This window comes from Neolamprologus brichardi, chromosome 16 (genome assembly GCF_056152115.1).
Source record: "Neolamprologus brichardi isolate AB-2024 chromosome 16, ASM5615211v1, whole genome shotgun sequence".
In the NCBI taxonomy this organism is placed as follows: Eukaryota; Metazoa; Chordata; class Actinopteri; order Cichliformes; family Cichlidae; genus Neolamprologus; species Neolamprologus brichardi.
Genome location: NC_142119.1, coordinates 18468142 through 18490886, shown reverse-complemented (window position 1 = coordinate 18490886; position 22745 = coordinate 18468142). Strand labels below are relative to the sequence as shown.

Below are 22745 nucleotides of genomic sequence, written 5' to 3'. Positions count from 1 at the left end.
AATTGCATGCAACTCCTTTTTTTTTCTCTTTTTTTTTGCCCAGCTCTGCATCGCCACGTTCGTACGAGCAGACAGATATTTCCCTTGACAAGATTTTTCCGAACCTAGCGCTTTAAGTGCAGCTTGAATAATGCTGTGTTTGCTGCTAATGGCTGTCCGAGAGGTCATAACTACTCCATTTGAAGGAGGCTGGTTTTCTCCGCAGCCCTGGCAGGTCAAATCAAATGTAATTGTGCAGTGAAAAAGCATTGCCTTGCTTTGTGTTTCCTGTGCTGACAACCTCCAGGTTTAGCATTCAGTTCTCCTGCTGGGAGGAACACAGGTTTGCAAGGACAAAGGCTTCACCTGTCAATATATCACACTGACTGGCCAGCCAAATGTACCTCTGCTCTCCCTCTCTCTTTCCCTCTCTCTACTATCTCTCTACGTCTCTGTCACTCTTTCATTCTTCTGTTGCAGCCTCCTCTACCTCAGACCATGCCTCACCTATCTATCCATCCGTCTTCCGTCTTCAAACATCTATCTCTCTGTTGCCGGCATCCTTCTGTCCTCTTTCTTGCTCACTCTTTTTGTGTGTCTTTTTTTCCCCCCCGTATCTTCCTCTCCTCCTGCTCACGCTTGCCTTCGTGTGAGTACTCAGCTGAAATGTCCTGAGGGACCCAGTTTCAAACACAGGAACCAGAAACATATGGCACATTTTCAACTCCCAAGGTCAATTACAGCTATTTATCCAGAGATTGCAGCTAAATTTCCCAAGGTTTCTTCTAGATTTACCACAGATTGCAATGTGTGTCTGTCACATTTTAAATCAGGCCAGTTTCCTCTGCTTCCCTCCACTCCCTGCGACTTTCCATCAAATGTTTCAAAGGCTTTCAAGTGAGTTTTAGACATGTTTTATCTCTGGTTATCATGTGCCCCATCTTTTTTGCTTCAGTTTTGCGAGGTCCAAGTGCCGCTTGCAACACAAATCTAATAACATGTAAATTGGAGATAAGCCCAGATCCCTCCAAGTGATATTTTTTACATTCATAGTTTGTCAAGTCAATTCCTGGGCCCCTGTTTTAGCAGCACAACACATGAGGAGTGAGAAAATTAACTGGATAGGTGATTCATCATTGCTAGCACACTGTCAAGGACTCCCTCTGCAGCTATTGAGAACAGGGTGGAGGAGGAGGATGGAGAGGGGAGGAGGGTGGCAGCGGCGGTGGTGGGGGGGACACGTTGTTTTAAATTATGGCATTTCATTCAGAATGCATTGTATTTACAGCGTCCCATTTTTATTTGTGGCTCCTATTATCCACCGAAACAGTTGTGCATGAAATGTTATTTGTGACAGGGGTGACCTGCGAGTGTTTTTCCACACAGTATTTCATAGTCGGGGGGCCTTAACTGTACCTTTACCGTACGGTAAGCACAAGAGGCTGTCACAGCTGCTGTTGGCAGCCTTGCTAGTGCAGAAATATCACCTGGAAACAGAGTACTCCATTCCACCGGCCCCCATCACTCCAACGCCTGTCGCTGTAATTAAGTTGAAGTCAATGATTCTGGAGCGATGGTGAGAAATAAACATGCAAACACGTGCCAGCATTTGCAGCCAGGCACAGAGAGAAATGTTGGGTGGGTGTGTGGGTGGGTGGGGGAGTCGGGGGCGCTTTAACACTGGAAGCAGAGGAAACCAGCGGATTTACATCGTGTTCATTGGAATTTACATTTGAGTTTCATTAAGCCACTTTTGATTATATTGATGAAATTAGCCACTTATTAGATCCCCCAAATCCCCCACCTTTTTTTCTTTTTTTTGGTGAAAATGCCACTATTTATGTGCAGCTCCTGGTGGAAATGTTATTTGACAAGAGGTGCTGTACGGTAGTTTGAGTCTGTCGAACAAAACACGCTGTTTGCTTTTCCCAGAGCATGACAGGTTGTTTCCCCTGCAACAAAGCCATCAAATATTCTCTGTGATCCAACATTGTGTTGGAGGGGAGGCCTGCTGAGTGGGAAGCCGGAGTTTGTTAAAGCAATGATTTATGATTAATGCCAACACTAAATAAGGGACAAAGTGCCTACAGTACAAATCAATTACAAAGCTACAACAGCAGACCTTTCCCCGAGGTCTACTAACGTCTCTAGTTGTTATGGAGATTTTATTGGAGGTGGGTGATGCATGCATATAATGCACGCAATACATCTATATCAACCTGAGCTGGAGCCAACTGTAATGCTTTTGATCTTTGATTAGTTACTTTATTGAGATAAAATGGGACTTTCATGTCGTGCCACTGTATAAGGGAGGGTGCATTTTATATCTCCACCCAGACGCCCACCTCGGAATGCAGACAGGATTGCACCAAACAAAATAAATTACCACAGGAGTGGCTTCTTAAAAGTAGGCAATTCATTATTTTTATGAAGTCAAATTATAAACAAATTTTAATCCATTAGGCAACCATCCATTCTAATTAATCAACAGGAGTGAACTCCATCTGAAAAAGGAGAAAGGTTGTTTACTCTCTCCACGGACCAGCGGTGCATATTTCACCATCTTCCCCACTCAGGAAGAGAAGGGGGGAGAAGGGAAAAAAAAGATCTCCAAATTACAAACCTAAACTGTGAATCCTAACACTCGACTTTTGGCGGTGAGATGTTTCCAGGGCATTTGCAGATGCTTGAAATAATCTCCAATGTTTTTGCTCAATCTGCTCTGAGGATGGGTGAAATAAATACTTTAAACTAATTAATGTAAGACCAGCTGTTCCCAGCACTTGGCTGGCGTTGGTGAATATTGATGGGAGGGAGAGGCAGGGCTGTTCAGCTCCGCTCGCTGTTTGTTCAAGATTCAGCCTGCCACATAAACAGATATGAATACTGGATGAGAGCAGAGAGGTGCTGTGCACAACACAGCCAGGGTTCCACATTACAAATAAAACTTTTCCCCCCCTTTCATTAAATTAACAATTAAACAGCTGATGGCGCAGGCTTCCTGTGGAGACCTTTTTAGACTTGGATGTGTTTAATAAAGTGTCTCTCTGCAAGATGGTAACACTTAGAAATTCCTGGCTTGATAAAAAGCTCACTGGGCAAAAACATGTGTCAGATCTGATGGGGCAGCAAACGGCACTGTCTGACATACTGTTTTTGTTTGACCAGGCTGTACGTGTTTCTGCCGCTCTGCCTCCTGCTTTCTCTCCCCTCCCTCTAAAGCTCCTCCTTCCTCCTCTGAGGCCCGGTGGAGAGGCTGGACAGCAGATGGCAGGGCCCTACCCTTCTGCCGGTGATGAATGGAGGATGATGTCATCTTAAGTTTGACAGTCACCCATGCGTGCATACATAAAGGAAGCCCAAGCCGCTGGGGTCAAACTGCTGGCCTGCTTCTGATTTTTTGGAGTCCACATGACATCTCTTAAATGGGGGAAGCTGGATTTATGTCTTGGTTGATATTGTTCAACCCCACCATTCAGGCTGAGAGAAGAGGCAAAAAAATATGAAGGAATGTCCAAGGTAGCAATCTGTCCACTATATTTCTGAGTGGAAAGGATAGCTGGGATTGGCTCCTAGAGATCAATACAGGCCCAGCCATTGCTGCTGGTCAACTTGATTCAGGATCAATATGTATTAGCTTACCAACAAAAAAGCCGCTTACATATCTGACCACTTACTTTCAAGTGGAGCAACTTTTAGTTTTAGGAATCATCAATCAGTCTTTGTTGTTACTGTTTTTCTTTGCAGAAGACAACCCAATGTGCACCCCAACAGCAAGAGATAGCTACGAGCGGTTGTCACTGGCTGGACAGACCCTGCCTCCGGGATTCCCTTCACCTTTTCTCTTCCCAGACGGCCTGTCATCAATAGAGACTCTCCTTACCAACATACAGGTATTGTTGCTCACTCGTGTTCTTGTAGTAAACTTTGCGTTGAACTTTTGACCTCAGATATGAGGGCCTCTACGTGGTCAGACTTAAAAAAGCCTGGAAAGATTTCCAGCTGCACCCTACTAGATCAGCTTTGCGGGATTTATAGTTTTTAAGTTTAAGCCTTACTTACTGTATCTCGTTGCGGGCCTTAGTTTAATTCCACAGTTCACCCTCACTGCCTTTAAGAAAGTTTTTCTGATTGGCTGAACAGTAGGTGGGTGGAGCTTCTATGTTCACAGCTAGAGCTATGTGCCTGGGACAAGCATATTAAGGATGTGAAATTCTTATAGATTTTTAAAGGTACAGTGTGTAAAATGTCACCACTAGATGTCAGCAGATTGCAGTCAACTGAATATTGTTTTATCCCTCCCAATTCAAGTTCATAATCCTAGCTACAGTGACCGCCGTAACACAGTGTTAGCTTATAACCCGCTGTTGTTGTTTAGCCGGCTTGTTGTCAGGTGTCCGGAGTCAGGAGGGTCTCAGGACAGTAATAAGTGCAACAATATTAGGAATAAATAAGCACATTTTACAGTTCAGGAGATGAGGCGAAGAATGATTATGAAGTGAAGAAGTGAGAACAAATTTAAAAAGAAATGATGAAAATACAAATGTAAAAATGTTAAGTGGTCATATAAAGTTTGAAAGAGCAATTTGTCATCTTTAAATTAAAAGTAACTTATAAAGTGTACTATGTATGTGGCAGGTCTAGCTACAGGCAGAAAGGCGATGTACATAAATAACCTCAAAAGATTTCTTATTGTACCTTTAAAGCTCTTCATAAAATCTCTGTCAGTGTATTCTACTGTTTAAGTTTCTCTGCAATATTAAGGCTTCTGATGCTATAAGTCAGTGTTACAGAGTAAGAACTAATTTCTTTGTCCGAGAAAACGTCATGACACGAAGATTTGAATGGACAGTTTGCAGACCTTAACCACTATCTGCTCAGAACTCCATTTAGGCTGCAGCTCAAACACCCTCAGTCAGAAAGATGAATGTATTTGCCTTCTGTCTGAGTGTAATGATGTGTGTACGCTGCTGCCCTTCTCGTTGCACTTGTACCGTTGGCACCAGAGTCCTGCTTCTGTTTTGGCTCTGCGTGGTAATTAGAAAGGCACAAGTAAACCCACTGCGAGCTCCCAACACTCCTCTAAGTCATCTTTGATAATGATCTTCGCATTGAATATTTATATACAAATCAACAAAATGAAACCAAGCAGAAAATTAAGATAAAGCAACTTAGAATAAATTGGGGTTAGAGGAATCAACAATTAGTACGCTATAGCCCAGTGCATTGGATATAATTGCATGTGGATGGGGACTAATTGTGATGAAAATGCCACTTCTATACGTGCACAGAACTGTGCAACATGTAATTCAGGACAGTCAGGAGTATATGATGAGTTGCTTGTCATTTTTGTTCGTATTATGAATCCCCGCTGTGCTGTGTAAGTCTGTAAAGTTACAGCAGAGAGAGAATAAGCTGGTGTTGTCCATAGTAATTGTTTACCCTCTACTTAACCAAATTCATTTCAAGTGTTTCCTGTTCTTCTTCTTTTTCTGACAAACTTCCCTTTTCTTCACCGTTTGCGTCCTTTAGCTCTAACTTGTTAAAGCTGTCAACAGTTGTATTTCACAGTTTTGACCAAAAGGGGTCAGACATATGCAGCACTCGCATCAGTATTCTGTATCTAAAAACAAAACCAAAACAAAGAAGAAGAAAAAAATAACTACCCCAAACTCTTGTAGATCTGTATCCAGAGCTGTGGAGGTTGCACTAAAAGGCACCATCATGGGTAAGAGGCTAGTTCAGGTGACAGTCTGACTGAAAGGAAACGTGTAGAAGCAGTCAGCTTTTGGCCCTGTGTTCTGCTTCAGCGCTGTGGGCAGTACAAAGAGCTGCTGTGACATACTTTCAGTGTGGTTTGCTGTCACTTCATCTTGAAGCTCTTAAATAGACCACATCATTCTCTCTCTGCCCCCCCCACTCATCCCTTTCTTGCTGTATATCTCGCTGTGTATATATTCATTGGTGTGTGTTTCTGTATGTGTGTGCGTGTGTGCAGGGCCTGCTCAAAGTGGCAATTGACAATGCGCGGGCTCAGGAGAAGCAGGTGCAGCTGGAGAAGACAGAGCTGAAAATGGAGCTGTTCAGAGAGAGGGAGCTCAGGGAGACTCTGGAGAAGCAGCTCGCCATGGAGCAGAAGAACAGAGGTACTGCCTGACGACTGCCTGGCACTGTCAGCCGTGTGTGTGTGTGTGTGTGTGTGTGTGTGTGTGTGTGTGTGTGTGTGTGTGTGTAAGAGAGAGTGAGAGCAGGTGGGTGGGCTTGTGCACAACTGTGTACAGTGTTCTCATGTTCAGACTTCACAGGCCTGTGCTCATGTAGATATGATCGCTCCTGAATGTATATAAGCAATTCTCCATGTATGTTTAATGCCTCTGATTAAAGCAGACATAAGCTTCTGTGTGCTTCTGTGGCTGCACATAATGTGATAGCATAGCTCTGGTTTTCCCCCTCTTAGTCTGTTAACATAATTGGAAATACACACTCGATACAGATTTACTCTCAGTCTCATGTAAAATGCATCACAGTCATACGCTAACTGTATCGTTTATGTTTAATGAGAGAAACTCATGAAAAATATCCCAATAAATTTTTCAATTAGCTTTAATTCCCTCTAGCAGTTTACTAAGTCACAGTGAGTATTTACTCAGAATCTCTTCTTTAAGGAAATATCTTTATATATAATAAAATATTTAGGATTAATTGAGTTTCCTTTTTCCATAATAGTGTGCTACACTGACTAAAAAAAAGATTACCATCTTTCTGCTAGAGTATGGTGATAATTGCATTTCATTTGAAAATAAGGCTCTGCTAATTTGCCCCAGAGCTCATTTTATTTTCCCGCTGTGGTCTTTTCCTCGTCTTAGCCATCATTCAGAAGCGTCTGAAGAAGGAGAAGAAGGCCAAGAGGAAACTTCAAGAAGCTCTGGAGTATGAATCCAAAAGGAGAGAGCAGGCCGAGCAAACCCTGAAGCAGCCCTCGCCCTCTGACAGCATGCGCTCACTCAACGGTCAGACACTCCACAGTGAGACAGTGTTGCTGTACATGACTACTTAAGTGTGGAATTTAGAGGGACAAATAAGGAAAAGAAATCAAATGCTGGAATTCTTCCTGAGGAAAAGTGATAAAACAAAACAAAAATGATCTATTATTAATCCACATCAAATATTTTTTAGTTGCTTCAAATCTCATTTCAACTGCAACTTTCCCACAGTCAACTTATACATTTGCTTTGTGTTCTCATTATGTCCTTCTACTACTATTACAGCACCCAGTCATTTCAATTATCATTTAATCTACCTCTTGATTAATTGATTAGTCATTTAACATGTCTAAAATATCCATGGTGACATATCTTTACATGATTACCTTTGTTCTGTCAGAGCCAAAATACATTAAGTTGACTATGATACGCGTTTAGAAGGCTGGAACAGACAACATCAGCTTTAATTGATGAACAAAATAGTTCCAAATGATTTATTTTGCTCTCTGTCTTCAAGCCGATTGGCTGACGTTTTCAGCTCTAACGAGTACTCTACACAGGGATGTATCCCAGTGTAAGCACACAGACAAGCACACCTTTCCAGCTCCTTTGAGGTACAAGTACATTTCCTCAATTATTGATCACTGTGTTTATCTGACAGCTCTAAGCTGGCAGAAGCCCAGTTCCATTTGTAAAAGAAACGTTCACTTCAATGCGTCAGTCATTAATGCACAAGCTCAGCCGTATCAAAGTGGCATTCTTTTATCATTAGTTCACTGGTCTGCCACTAGCGGTGCGCAGTATGGAGTTATTAAGGCAATTAGAAAAAAAAATCAAAACACGACTCTTCATATTAGGTGCAGGTGTAACGTTGCTTTGCTAGCTTGATTTCATCAAGCCACGCTGGGGTTTTTAGTTTAAAAGATTGTTATTTCAAAGTGTTAAATCAAGGATTTCTTTCTTTCTCTCCCACCCTCCCAAACACTGTTGGTAATTAAAGCAAGAAACGGGACGCACATGCGGCTTAGATAGAGATTGACATCTTAGTCTCTTGTTTTGAATGAATGATGCTGTGAAAGTGGCATTGTGATAGGTGGATGTCAGGGATGTTTAACGGCGGTGATCCCTCTCTTCTCTCAGACTCTCTGACCCCTGAGATGGAGAGTGACCGCAGCAGTGGGAGAACAGATGCTGAAAGGACAATACAAGGTACAGGGGCTCAGATGAGACAATAAATCTCCCTCTCTTTCTCTGGCTCTCACTTTTGCTCTCTTCCTCTGTTGTCCCCCCACTCCCTTTCTCTCTCACCCTCCTTTGCACACACACACACACGCCCACGCTGCTTCAGTTTATGAACATTAGTGTTTCTGTGCCTGCTGTTCAGACATACAGCTCACCATCTGGGCCACAGCACTAGGTCAAGATCATTGGTTTTCTGTAGAAATAATATTGTTCTTTCTCTTGACTTTTAGTGGGTGTGATGCTTTTAGGAAAAGAGGTAAAACTCGCGTGGGATAGAGCTGGAAAATAGCGAAAAAGCTAAGCTGTAAGGTCGTGAAAAAAAAGACTTTAAAAAAAGTTGTTTATTTACAACTCAAGCGGCATTAATGAGTCATAAAACCACAAAAAGCAGTGGAATCCCTCCTTTGATAGTCATAAACGGGGCAAATCAATCCATTTTATGAATAAGCCTTGTACATTTTTAATGGTTTGTTTGTTTGTTAGCCTTGGGGGTGCAGTATGTGTTTGGGGAAGGGCGCTCCAGCGATAACCTCTGTAGACTGTCTGCTATCTGTGTTTACCCAGATACAAGACACCTCACAGAGGTTGAATATCCTCATTATTACTCGAACGTAATGCTTTAATACGCCTCAGCTGCGTCTGCTCAGAACCGCCCTTATCAGTGGGAGAGGTCCCAATTTATCCAGGAAAATGCTGCATGTAATTTGCTGTGAAAAGTGGGGGAATGTTCATCTTTGTGAATAAGTTAGGTCCCTTTAACTCTTTAATGTATGATTAGTCTACTTGAACTGATATTTTGTGAAAGGGCAAAAATAAGAGAAATGTAGCAAGAGAAATAATGACTCCTCCTTAATTAAATGTCATTCAGTCACTGCGGGGATCTGAAACAGTTTGATGCCCCCACCCACCCCCCACCCGAAAAAAAGAAAGAGGAAAAAAAAAAGGGAAATCCATATGTCATCATTTAAAAGATAACTTCCAGATACAGCGCAATTATAGCTCTCTATTTCATACCAAATTAGTATATTTAGCCCCCTTTAATTTCTAATATTTCACACTTTTGTCAAGAGCCTGCCTCTTTGTGATGTAATTGTGTCAGATTCAATGTGTTAAAGCTTTTGCACTTAAAGTGACAGCAGCCATTGTCCTGCTGCAATGTAAAGTCGGGGTCGAAATGATTATTTTTCCTCGTCTAATCCCGGTTCGAAACACCATGATGGGAGCGTAGAGCATATAATTTTTGTGGTCTCTCAATCACTCTGATCATTGCCTCGAAGAGTGGAATGAAGGCGGAAAACGAATAACAGGCTGCACTTTGTGTTTTGTTCAATTAGAGAAGCATTTGTCTGCCACCCATGTCTCTTCTACTCTACTCTGCAAGCCTCGCCGTATAATTAACCTCAAATGGCAAAAAATGATGTTGATAAATTACACAAGCAGAAGGGGGAAAAAAACAAGCCTATCACTCGCATGAAAGCCGAGAGAAATGTGTGGGTATATTCTCAACTCCAAACTCAGGGAGGCGAACGGGGAGGGAGAGGGAGCGAGAGAGAGAGGGGCGGAAAAAAAAATAATGAGGGCATAATTTTAGAGAACTAATTATTTCTATTTGTCTTTTGTCACACTTCTCTAATTCTGCGATATTAACACAGTCTGTGTTTATTAATTGCTTTTACAGTGTTTTGAATCGGGTCCAAGAGGGAGCGTGGCTCTTTTCACAGGCAGGCGAGCTACTGGGACTGTACCTCGCCAGTACTGCCTGGCAACGGTGCACACGCGAATATCTTCCCCCAGTATCTTCTCTGGTTCCCTGCCGCTTCCCCACTCGACGTGTTCGGCAAGTTTACACGACCCTGCGCGCGGAGATAAAGTTCTTTGTTGCAAGATTAAACATCAAAACAGTTAAAGTGAAATTAAAATTAAATGAATGAATGTCACTGAAGCAAAAAAGACTGTAATTAATGGATCCCTTAATTGTCTTCATAAAATATTTGCATGGGCATAATTTGCATAATTTACATGTATTAATTAATCTTTCAAAGGAATTTTATGCTGAGAGAAGCCAAAAATTCCCTTTGTTTTATTTAGCATCTAATGAAATATTTATTCTCTTTAATGAACTTTTCATCTTGATTTGAATATAAAAATACGAAAAGTTTTAACATATTTTAATGAGACAGCCTTTCATAAAACAACGTGTCAAGATGTCGCCAGTTTTTTGGGTTTTTTTTTTTTTCTCCCCGTCGCGTGTGTAAAGCAGATGTTTCAACATTTGCGCTAATATCAGCGCCGATTTCAGGAAGTATTTGAATCGGGGAGATTTGTTTGTCGAGTTCCCACCTCCCCCCTCCCCCCCTCGCTTTCGTGATCATTTCATCTGTCAGGAGCAAAACGCTGCGATGTTTAAGCCCCTCTCGACAGTGTATTAAATGTCATCCTCTATCAAATAATCGCATTCTCTTTGTTTTCATTAACACCCCTATAAATTGCTCCAACTGTGAAGCTGGGCAGGCAGGCAGACAGACTGCGAGGTGATGCTTGATCTGCTGTTGTGGGCTTGTGTACATGTGTGCGTCGAGTTGTGCATACCTAACCCCCCCCCCCCCCCCACACACACACACACACACCCCCCCCACTCGCACAAATTCAAACACCCCCACCCCCCTCCATCTTTCGCTCTGTTCTTGCTACTGCTGCATTCATGCTGTAATGACTTTTACACAGAACTCAGTGGTTGTTGCTTGAATAGAGGCAGCCAGAGTGCAATGCCTTTGAGACCTACAGCAGTGCTGGGTAATTAGCCTGTGTGTTTGTACACCCCTCATCCTTCCCCCCTCCAAACACACAGTACATACACACAAACACACATGCATACACACAACAAGCTTTTGTTGTCTCCCCCGTCTGTGCACAATTCATAAAACACAGCCTAAAAGGGAGGGCAGGACTAATTGATAAAATATTGATAATGTAATAAGCATATAGATGATAAGAAAGCACCCCAAAAGTGTGTGTTAAAATAACAGCAATAGGATGTTTTTAATTAGTGGAGGTGAATGCTGTCTCTTCTGTTTCCAAGACATCGTAATCAGGTGCATCCTCTGCGGCTCGGCGGAATAGTAGTCAAGCGCCGTCTCTGATGTCCTGCACGGCTTGTGTCATGTCCGACAACGCGCGCCGCTAAACGCCTTTGTGCGCGTTTCTCTTTAACATTGAATTATTTAGACGCACTGCCATGGAGAGGTGTGCTTCTTAAAGGCATTACCGTGGCACTCTCCGGCAGAGGAAATGTGAAGGTAATAAACGTCAAACATGCTCCTGAGCTGTGCCTAACAGATGCTTTTACCAGCTCAGTGTCGGAGCAGCACTGCTCGCTCAGGCGAACACTCAGACAAGAGTGTTTGCCTGAAATGGACAAAGCTCGTTAGGTTGGAGGTGTCTGGAGATAACGTAGCAATGGAATGTCTGCCATTTCTAATAAACACCATTCCCATGCAGGAAATGTCACTTAGCGAGCGCCTTACGTCGTAAGTGCAGGATTATGTTCAACAAGGATATCAGTTTAGATGTGTTAAATATGTGTAATGTGTCTCGTGCGTCATTGTTATAACTGCTTTTACACTGTTGGCATTAAAATATGCATGTACGCTCTGTGTTTATATATCTTTGCTGATGTAGCGTGCCACACTTTGTATTGGTGTTTTCCCTCTGATATCACCAAGTTTCTTATAGTGGGTTAGAAGTAATAAAGTAAAAAGTCTGCATGATATTTAATCATATTTGTCATGGCTGCTAACTTAATCTTATCCCCAAATCAGTTTATGAATTTATAGCGGTGCCGCTGAAATTGAAAGACTACAGGGCAACATTTCAAAGTTAGGTTTCATCAACAATCGCATCCTGAGTAGTGCTTTTTACGTCAATGGGATGTTAGCTGTTGGCTAATCTTTGGCTTCTGTGTGTTCTCTGTTGCAGATGGAAGACTTTTCTTGAAAACCACAGTGATGTACTGATAAGGCCACGAGGAGCTGGAGGAATTTAAAAAAAAAAAGAGAGAGAAAAAAAGGGGGCGGGGTGGGGAGAAAGAAAGAAAAGAAAACTCACGAAGACTTTCGAGAGCCCTTATCCAGGCAGATTTAGTAGTGGAAGGAAGTCAAGCTGCTTGTAGGAGTTCAATGGACATGCTGTGTTCACCCCAGTGCTGGACAAGGTTGAGTTTGAATGTAGAATAAGGAGTCTTTTTTTCATCGCAGAGGCCAACTATGAAATAGTTTGACGAAGCAGGTTTTGACACAACAGCTTGGCCAACGTGAAGGATAAACATATATATTGAGCACAGTAAAAATGTACCCATGGTACATGGTTGGTAATAACTCATAAATTCACAGCACTGAAGATTTTTATACTGTATCTCAGCCAGCGAGAAAGCTTCAAAAAAAAAAAAAAAGAAGAAGAAGAAATCCGACTGAAGTTCTGTTTTGTATTTCAAATTGAATTTTGAGAAGCTAAAGAGATGAACCTTTGTGTGTGGGCGGGGTGGGAAGGGGGAGGGAGGGGAAACGTGAGTTTATCCATGTGTTCATCAAAAGAAGAAGAAGACGACTGATGTTTGATTTTCATGTTTTCTAAATTAGATGATAATACAATCAAGTTTCCTTTTTACATTTGTTGTACATACGAGATCCGATGATGCTGATAGGAAAAACTCACTCCAGTCGAACCCGAGTGGATTGATAAGGTATGTGTATATAATGTTAAGAGGTATTGTGTATGCAGTAGAACTATTAGGCAAACAATACCGCCATTTATATAAACCTTCAGTTTTTGTTTTGTTTTTTTGTTCTTTTTTTTTCCCGTTTTGTTTCGTTCTATCTCTGAGCCGTCATCCTTTCCTATAGCTGCCATTTTGGTGAGAAAGCATGCAGGCATGTAAATGTTTGTCCTGGAATTATGATATTTAATAAATCCTATATTGTGCTGAACAAATACTAGGGTTGACTCACTCAAGCCCGGATGATTTTAAAAACATAATTAACAAACGTTTCACTTTCAAAAATGAAGTTTTTTTTTTTGTTTTGATTTTTTGCTGTCAATACTACTGTAATCTTTGTAACAGAGGTAATATTTCTTGGAATTTACTGTACATTTTTGTCATGAGGCACACTCAGAAATCAGCACCTCTCGATGCGTTTTTTTAAAAAAAAAGAAGAAGAAGAAAAAAGATGAATTATTGTCGTGTCAGCTTGAAAAACAATCAGTCATGATGCAACCTTTCAAATCTAAACGCTATTTGATTACATTGCTCTAATTCCTGTTCGAACTATACAAATACACTTTTTTTATTTTAGTTTTTTTTATAGTGTTTCAAGATATCCCGATAAGAAAAGAAAAAAAAATCATAATTTTACTGTTACTTTCCCTAAAGACTTTTGGAGTTTTGGTGCTGAAACACCTGTGTATATTCTCAAGACATAAACCGATGTCAGTCCTTTAACTGCAAAACAGTTTAGACCTTTTGTGTTATAATCAGGAGAAGAAGAAGGAGGAGGAGGGAGAGTGTCCCATGTTCACAATGTTTGTTCTTTTTTGTTCTCAATGGAGTGTCTAGGTCTGTTGTCACTGATAACTTATATAACTTCTTGAATCATCTCTTCATTGTATTTCAAATTCAAATAAAGTTAACATGTTGATGATAAACCCAATGTTTGTGACACGGTTCTGTGCCATAGAGGTGTTTGAAGCAGTTGCCCCACAATACGCTGATGTAACATTTCCAGATTGCACATTGATATGGCTGAAACATAAACACACAGATGTTTACCACTGCGATACCCAAACGTGATTTTATGGAAACATGGGGGCATCTGCTTTCTTTGAGGTTCTAAGTCGTATAGTTGTGTTCATTTTAGGGACATTTACAATCAGCCTTCAAACTTTTAACTCTTTTCTATGTATTAAGAATGAATGAACATATTGTTGTTTGCTTTATATAGCAGTAAAAAAATGTGTATAATCAGATGATGGGAATAACTTGTGTACAATTTCTTTTCTTTTCACTGACTCCAGATTCAAGTGCGAGTGTGCCCTTTGACTTGTGTGTGTGTGTGTGTGTTTATTGCATAGGCTGATCTTAGATAAAAGACGCAAATGAGGGTGTGACCAAGCTCACTGTAAATAAATTACTTCATGTGTACTTCCGTGTGTATGATGCTAATTCACAATATATTGCCCTAAAATGATAAACAAAAACACTCCTTTTAACCAGCCCTGCACGATGAATGGCCATGCTTCGTAATATCCGCATTAAAAAGCACTTGGGGTCTCGCTGAGCTGTTGAGAAATCATAAAGCCGTTATAGTCGTGCTGCCTTTTTGTTTTGTGAGTGTGATATTGGCAATGTTTCGGCAACATAATATGTTTTCCTTGTGTGCATGTTTTCTGACCCGGTCGTGTCCACAGTGGAATAATTTCCTTTGCACACTTAAAGTACTAGCTGAGGTAAGCACAAATTCATTAAAAGTTTTTGAAAGCTGTCAAATCGTGAGGCTGCGACGCAGGTTTTAGTCATTAGTCACAATCGGTTACTCATTTGATCATTTTTCACAAGAAAATTAGAGGAAATACAGGTTCCTGTAATTATTTAACAGAAGCACTTCACCTGTGTTGCCATTATAGCTCACCTGGTTGAGTAAGGGGATCCATATGCTGAAACATCGCAGACGCCTGCGAGGCTTGAGTCTGCATTGGGCTGTTTTCTGCATGCCATCCTCCGCTTGCTCTTTCCTGTCTGCTCTCCACTGTCCTTAAAAATAAATATAAAAATAAACCTAATGACCATGCACTTGCAAGGAGAAACAAAGTAGCTGCGCATACACACACACACACACACACAGTGTACACTCCTACTGTACCAAAAGGGGACCGTTGTTTTACACAGCTCATGAGTGGACCACTTTTTTTAGGAAACAAAAACAAAATTGAAAATATTAATTAAATGCCTTTTTATATAATATAACAGAAAATACATAGGTCTTAGTCACAACAGTTTATTTATTTTCAGATTTTTCACATGAAACACATAGGGAAATACAGGATCCTGTAATTCTTTATTTAAAGTGCTTCACCTGAGTTGCCGCCATAGCTCACCTGGTAACCATATATTGAAAGACTCAAACCTACAGGGGTGTAGGTTTGTATCTGTCCTGTCCTGTCATCTGTTATATTTTGAAACACACACACATACACACAAGTACATGCCTACAATACCAAAAGGGAACCGTGGTCATAAGTGGACCACTCTTTTTTGATGTTTTTTCTTTTTTTTTTGTGGGGGGGGGGATTTGAGGGACCAAATATAAAATGGAAAGCATTAAATAAGAGACTTGTTTAATTAAAAATACCAAGAGGAAGGCAGCAACCCTGCTTAATATTTCTTTTTTTTATGTGGAGCTGGATGTCCTGACACATTCTGCACTACATTTAGTTTTTTAGTTGTACGAACAAAAATTCCATGGGACTTTGGTTCGGAATAAAAACAATTAATAGGTAGATGCTTGTACAAGCTTTTCTTGATTTATTGCTTTTGTTTTTGATTCACAACACCTATCCACAGGGATTATTTTCAAGTAACTGTAACAGGTACAGCTCTTAAAGCACATAAAAAATATAAAATCGACATTGAAAGACAAATTTCTCTAGTAAGCAATTCTGAGTGAAATGTGTTGACACAGCATGCTTGGCCCATTCCCATTTTGCATGCTTTTTAAAGCATGGCCATAACACAGCCACAGAGATGAATAATTGACTGATTGCTGCATAATTCAGTGCTGCATTGTAAAAATTCAAGGCCTAAAATATTTCAAGCTTTTCTTCTTTTTATTAAAAATGAGGTTAAAGTTTCAATCAACCTTGAAAGAACAATATGACACACAGTGGGCAATCAATCATGAAACCATGCTTCTCGTGGAGTTCAGACTCACACTGGCTGTCTACGCTCCACTCAGTAAAAACTTAAGTTCACTATTGTGTGAAAGAAACTGGCATAACGTCCACTTGATCCATCAAATGACTCCAAGGTTCCTTCTTTGCGCTGCAGTGAAAGATTCACTCTGCTCACCTCCAGTGAGCTTCTGAGATGTGGGCTGTTCTCAGCTATTACTCAGATATTCTGTTTATTTCTCTATCTGATGCATTTTCCTGCACTTGCATGTGAGAGAAAAGGCCCTGCAGCTACATGTTTCATATCACTGCACATTTTGTAATAAATTCAATTCAGTACAAATATGACCATGAGGCACAAAGACTTTAAATACCAAATGTGCATTATAGATGTGTTGTTGCCTTTTCCCCCCCTTTTTTTTGCTTCAACGTAGTGCGGAAAGCACACTGCTGATTGCATATTCAAAGCACTGAAAGCCTTGTGAGCTGTGTGTTTTACTTACTTGGCTCGATGTGTCAATGCGCTCATGAAGACATCATGAACACATGATTATTCTTGCATGATCCTTTTGGTTCATCCAATGTCACAATGCGACTTGGTTGATGTTTTGTGCTTGCATGGTTAGCTTAAGATCGGCAACAGATTTTTTTGCACTTAAAGGATGAAAAGTTTCACAAGTGAGAAATGAAGCTTTATTTATGCTTCAAAGTCGTGTCAACTACATAGTTAACCCCAACTAATTCCTCGCTCATCATCCCAGCCAGGCGATGACCATTTAGTGAAGGCAGTAATATTGCATGTCTCTTGATAACTCAGTGGTGACCTGGAGTCTGTGGAGAGGCATTAGGAAGGTGCAGGCTGATCATCTGAAAGATGGGACTAATGTCACCTAATCAGATAGACCATTATGCATTAGTGAAACTACAAAACAGTTTTATCTGACAAGGGCCAGGCCACATTACCTAAATTAACATTTTGCAAGCATGAACATGGAAGACGACAGAAGCGAGAGGAGGGCTGTAAGACGGCGGCCTGTGCTTAGACATTCGGCAGTAATTATTAATTTATGATTGTCTCTGGTCTTAATGAAAATGAAAGCCAGGAAAGAGAACAGGGAGGGATAATGTGGCGTGAAATTGAGTTTCATTTGTACAGGGGCCACCTTTTAACTCTGCGCTTCTTAGGCGGAAATGAAGCCGAGCTCTTCCCCCCCCCTCTCTAGTGAATGCATTTCAGATTTTTTTTTTAAACTATGTTTCTATCATGCCTTCCTTTGAGTCTTCAGTCAAAGCGTGCTCATATCCTCTCATCCCTTTGTGATATTTGGGGCCAACGCAGCCTTTAACATCTCCATTACTCTCATAAGGCCTTTTCAAAATGGCACAAGGCTCTTTGATGTCTGATAACTATGTCAACAAGTTTGTTGAATGGAAATGTCTCTACACAGCACCACCTTAATGTCAGTGAGGCGATGGAGAAAGGTCTCAGACCAGGTTGGTAAAAAAGGGTGATGTATGGAGTATTTTTCTTTATTTTATTTTTTACGAAAGGATTGTGGAGGGCCAATTTAAGACTTATGTTGTACTGGTGAGGTAATGGGTTAACACCCGTGAAAATAAATAAGGGTTTTTGCTTAAATATGTGTATGCATGATGAAAAAACCCTCTGATGTTGTAAACACAGGAACAGATATTCAAGTCCAACATTTAATGACTGCAGTTACTTTTTTTTTCTTTTAAAGGAAGTCATAATACATCACTAGCTTAAGTTTCTTATGATATTCAACTTAACTGGATACAGGCTGTTACAGACAATGTGCACCATATTAAAACTCCTGGGCTGAAAAATTAAGTCAGTGCAAAACGCCATAAACTACATTTTCTGGAATGGCCACTTGAGGCTGGTTCAGTCCGTTTCCACAGACACTAATGTTAACATGACTGACTTTAGAGTTTGTGTTTACAACCAGATATAGGAGCGGTTTCGAAATTATATCACGATATTTCCAAAAAATCAGTGATGATGATGATGATATTTATGATGATGTAGTGTACTGATGTTTGCAGCTTGCAAGCAGCACTAATTATAAGTATAAGTAAATGAAGGGCCTTATCCATCCTTCTTTTTCAATGAGCTACTGTCATTGATGACACAGTACCTAATTCAAAGTGTGAATCCATTGACACAAGCACAGCATTATAATGCAATAGCTGTGAGACAGCATAGCCTAGTTAGTGTTCTTGAAATTTTAATATAGGTACACTCCTTAAAAAAATTAAAGGGACATTTTGAAAACACACCAGATCACAACAATCGTGTTGAATAGCTATCTTCAAATTGACTGGCTAATGTGTTAGGAACAAAAGGATGCCGCATTGATTAGTGCAAATGAAAATTATTAACCTACAGAGGGCTGAATTCAAAGAGACTCCAGAAAACAAAGTGAAAAAATAATGCTTCTCTCACTAATTTTATTGCAGCAACTCAAAATGGTACTTAGCAGTTTCGATGGGCTCCACGTGCATGTATGCATGAAGACAATGCCCTCTTGATGCTATTTTGTAATTAAGAAGTGTTCCTTTAATTTTTCTTTGAGTAGTACATAAGACAACTGCGTAATACTTTAGTTTAACAATAACTAAAGCAACTTAACCTACTAACAAATCAGTATTGTCACATAGTGAATCTTAAAGATATAGAGCTTTTAAACCACCTGCTAAAGCCATGTTTTCCACCATATGACCACATCAGTAATTCCCATCTACCTATATGGAGTGCAGCTAGCGAATGCAACTAGCAATGGTGGGGTGATGCTGAGTTTACTTACTTACTTGGGTCGCACATCACCAGCCGCTAGTATCTCCTTCTTACCCTGGTTGTACTCGATGGTTTGTTTTTGCCTCAACAAGTTAACGTTTTCCTCATTTATCAGGAACCGTTTACTTGTATATTCTGCAAAGCACTGCTTTGTTGGAGTTTGTTGAAGTGGCTCCCTGTTTAGGTAGTAAATCCTTACTCACTGTCAGATATGCCTGGGCTCATAGTTGTCTTGTTGTGTAGACATGGGAATGTAAAGACATGGCATTGCTATAGCAACGATATCATGATATGAAATTTTTATATCATTTTAATATTTATATCACAGTTATCTTGGATAGTATGATCTAGCACAGGCCTAGCCTCGGTTTCTATAACTGATTTATCTCTTTATGATAGCCAGAGATGGGCAGTAACGCGTTACTTGTACTTACTGTAATTACTTTTTTCAAGTAACGAGTAAAGTAAGGGATTACTATTGCAAAAACGGTAATTAGATTACCTTTACTTTCCCGTAGGAACGCTGCGTTACTGCGTTACTAAAACCGTGATTTTTTTGCAAGAATGTCTCATGACAGTGAGGTAAGCAAGAGCGTTGTTCGTGACAACAGCTGTGTGCAAATCAACAATATCAAGTGCGGGAGAGAGTATGAGCATGCAGCGTTTAAAGCGTGGAAGTACTGACCTTATTTTGAGTTTGAGTCCATAAAAAGTGAAAAAAAACATTAGCGTCCATTGTGCGTGGGAAGAAAACTTCTTATTACAGCGAAAAAAACCCCCTAAACTTCCAAGGAAGCACCGAGTGCGCTACGACGTAATGGGAAATTCACAGAGAAACTCACGGATTCTTCCACTGACCGCTGCGGCACACCTGCACCAGGGTAAACCTCCGCCTACGTTACTCCTGCTTTACAGGTGAAAATAGAGCAAAAGGACCGCTAGTCTTTGATTTTATTTATTTTCTGCTGTGTTTTACTTGCATCTATTTGAAAGAGTGAGTGTGAACACAATTTTTTTTTTGCTTGATGCATGAAGTTAAAAAATTAAAACTAATTAAACAAGTTTTAAAAAGGGACTTTTCCATTTGATTACATTTTGTATGATGGATTATGTAGAAAAAGTAGAATTGGGCTGAAAGATCTATTTATCACCTATTCAGGTTGTAAATCGTGTTTTTAAAAAGTAACTAAGTAACTAAGAAATTAATTACTTTTGAAAATAAGTAATCAGTAAAGTAACGGGATTACTTCTTTGGAGAAGTAATCAGTAATTAGTTACTGATTACTTTTTTCAAGTAACTTGACCAACATTGATGATAGCTATGGGTTTTTATTTCCCTATTTCAATTTTATTAATTTGTGGATGCACTACGCTACAGGTAGATGCTGACTGGGTTTCACTTTGGCTAATTTAAATCATGAATTAAACTTCCTGACTGTGTTTGTGGTGTTGGTGCCTTTCATAATATAATTTTCTGCCAAATAAGATGTATCATTATTAAAAAAAGTACAAACAGTCTGTCCAAGAAGTTATTTTTTGGTAAGTAAAATTATACTTATGTTATGTAGCACTAATTAGCATCAACATCAGCATCATTAGCACTCTTTTAAGTTTATATCATGGGCCACAATGATGCAAAGTCCAGTATTACCTCTGTTTTGGGGATGGTACAGTGATGTGGTGCTTAATACTGTTGCTTCTGGGTTTAATACAGGATTCTGCCTTTCTATGTGGACTTTGCATGTTCTCCCCATGTCTTTGTGAGCTGTTAGCAAGTACTCAGGCTGTCCAAGGACATGCATGTTAGGTTAACTGGTGATTATATATTTGGATGTAGGTGTGAATGTGAATGAGTTACACTGGATGGAAGAATGGATGGAAGAAGAAAGAAAATTCTGAAATGCAAAGAAGCTAGATCATTAGAACTGTGGGGATCCTGAAAGAGATGGACAGAGGTGGGTTCTTTAGTTAAAGCCAGTAGGAGTACTAGCTGTCACATGATCCATAGTCAATGGGAAATTTGATTTCTGCCACAAGGATAATTATTGTTATTCATACAGAGAAATGTGAAGATTTAAATCTATTCAGTAAATAAACCTAATATGCGTTAAATCTTATTTTACCTCAGTAAACATGAATAAATTAGTATGTGGCACACATTAAATGATTTGATAGTTTATATTTTATGCATTTATTTAACTTTTGTACGCCATGACAAAAAAAATTTTGGTATTGAAGGAAATTGCCAAAGTAATTAATTACACCTGCGGTGACAACAGAAGGTTATTTTTTTCTAATTAATGATATAAATGGAGAGTGGACCCAACCGAGTGAAATGAGTGTACTCTGAGGTGTTGCTCCTAGGCTTCCTAAGGTGAGGGACCCTGTCCTGCCCTCAGAAGAAATATGAGAATTGACGTAAGTGGTTCATGTCTTCTGTTGTCTGACTTTTTCACCTGTATTTCAGATTAGTACATCGTGGAACTACACAAAAGTCGGCCTCTGCAAGCCTTTCAGCACCACCACCACAGTAGCGTATGATGGACACAGTCATTCCTTTTACTTTAGTTTGTTCCTGTGGCATCATAAAGAAAAAAAGTCGGGAACTGTGTCACAAACTCAATATTTAGTTGCAATACTGGGGCCCTAAAAATATATATGTTTAAAAAGGTTTAATTCTGTAAATACACTGAGTTAAGGGTTAAAACGTGATTCTAAATTGGTATTCTAAATTCATCAACATTCCCTTTGTGATGTGGTTAATATTCTCAGATGAGAAAAGTAGTAGGTTACCAAAGTAGCTCCAGTTGGTGATTTATGACTTTAAGTGAGAGAAACAATTCCTAACTCATTGAATTGTTTGGTGTGGCTGAAGCCTTAATACCTGTTAGTTGTCATGCTCCTGCATTCATATCATTGATGATTTGGTTTATTTATCTAAAACTTAACATGAGTACCATCTGTCACTGACATAGAGCAAGTAAAGCAAACAATGGGCTTAGAAATAAGAAGATATATTTGCACGAGGGAATTTTTGTAGATCCACTTCAAGTTTATGAATAAATAAGAAATTCGGAAAGTGATGTAAATGATTCACGTCTTATCTTGTCTGACTTTTTCACCTGTGTTTTCAGGACATTGAACCAGTATCATTTGTTACTGTGGAATAACGAGCTTTTGGCCCTGGAACAGATACATTTTTTAAGTGGCCACTGTTTTTCCTGAAATATCAATACAATAGTGATTCATATCTGAAGTGGCATCTGCAGGCTCTTGCAAAATTACTCACAGACACAGTATCCAAATCACCAGGGTTGGTTATATTAAGTCAATTACATTTTTACAATTGTGAGCGAGGGATGGTTAATTTAGTTTGACCCAAGAGCCACCGACACTCCCCCAGATAACAGACGGATGAGACGAGTGACCACAGGCATAAGGGAGTGTGTGTCTGAGTGTGTGTGAGCCCACTGGATTAGTCTTCATTTGATGCCTCTGTCATAAGGGAGGGGAAGACTGAATGTTGGCTGGCAGAGCAAAGAAAACACACAGGGTCAGTAGAACACACACAAACACAAGCACACACTATTAACCTCCCCCCAGCTCATCAACTTTATTTTGCAATCTTCCCTCAGAACCATTAGAATACCCCGAAGAAATGACTTTCCAATTAAAGGGGATCTAGAAGACGTTTTTTTTTCTTTCTTTTTTTTTATATCCTCAGCTCCTGGAGTCCTTTATTCCAATAATTTAAATTGGAATTGATTTTTCAATTTACCCACTGA

The 22745-nt window shown here is 40.0% G+C and overlaps 1 protein-coding gene across 2 annotated transcripts in view; it reads left to right on the top strand.

Moving 5' to 3' along the window:
- Positions 1 to 14388, top strand: part of dachd (dachshund d) — a 92822-nt gene extending 78434 nt beyond the window's left edge. For both annotated transcript variants that reach the window (XM_006788162.3, XM_087829777.1), the window contains exons 7-11: positions 3727 to 3872; positions 5978 to 6125; positions 6846 to 6989; positions 8103 to 8171; positions 12180 to 14388. In XM_006788162.3, coding sequence (XP_006788225.1) covers positions 3727 to 3872; positions 5978 to 6125; positions 6846 to 6989; positions 8103 to 8171; positions 12180 to 12217 — 545 coding nt within the window. In that variant the 3' untranslated portion in view covers positions 12218 to 14388. The remainder of the gene's footprint in view (positions 1 to 3726; positions 3873 to 5977; positions 6126 to 6845; positions 6990 to 8102; positions 8172 to 12179) is intronic.
- The last annotated feature ends 8357 nt before the right edge of the window (positions 14389 to 22745 follow it).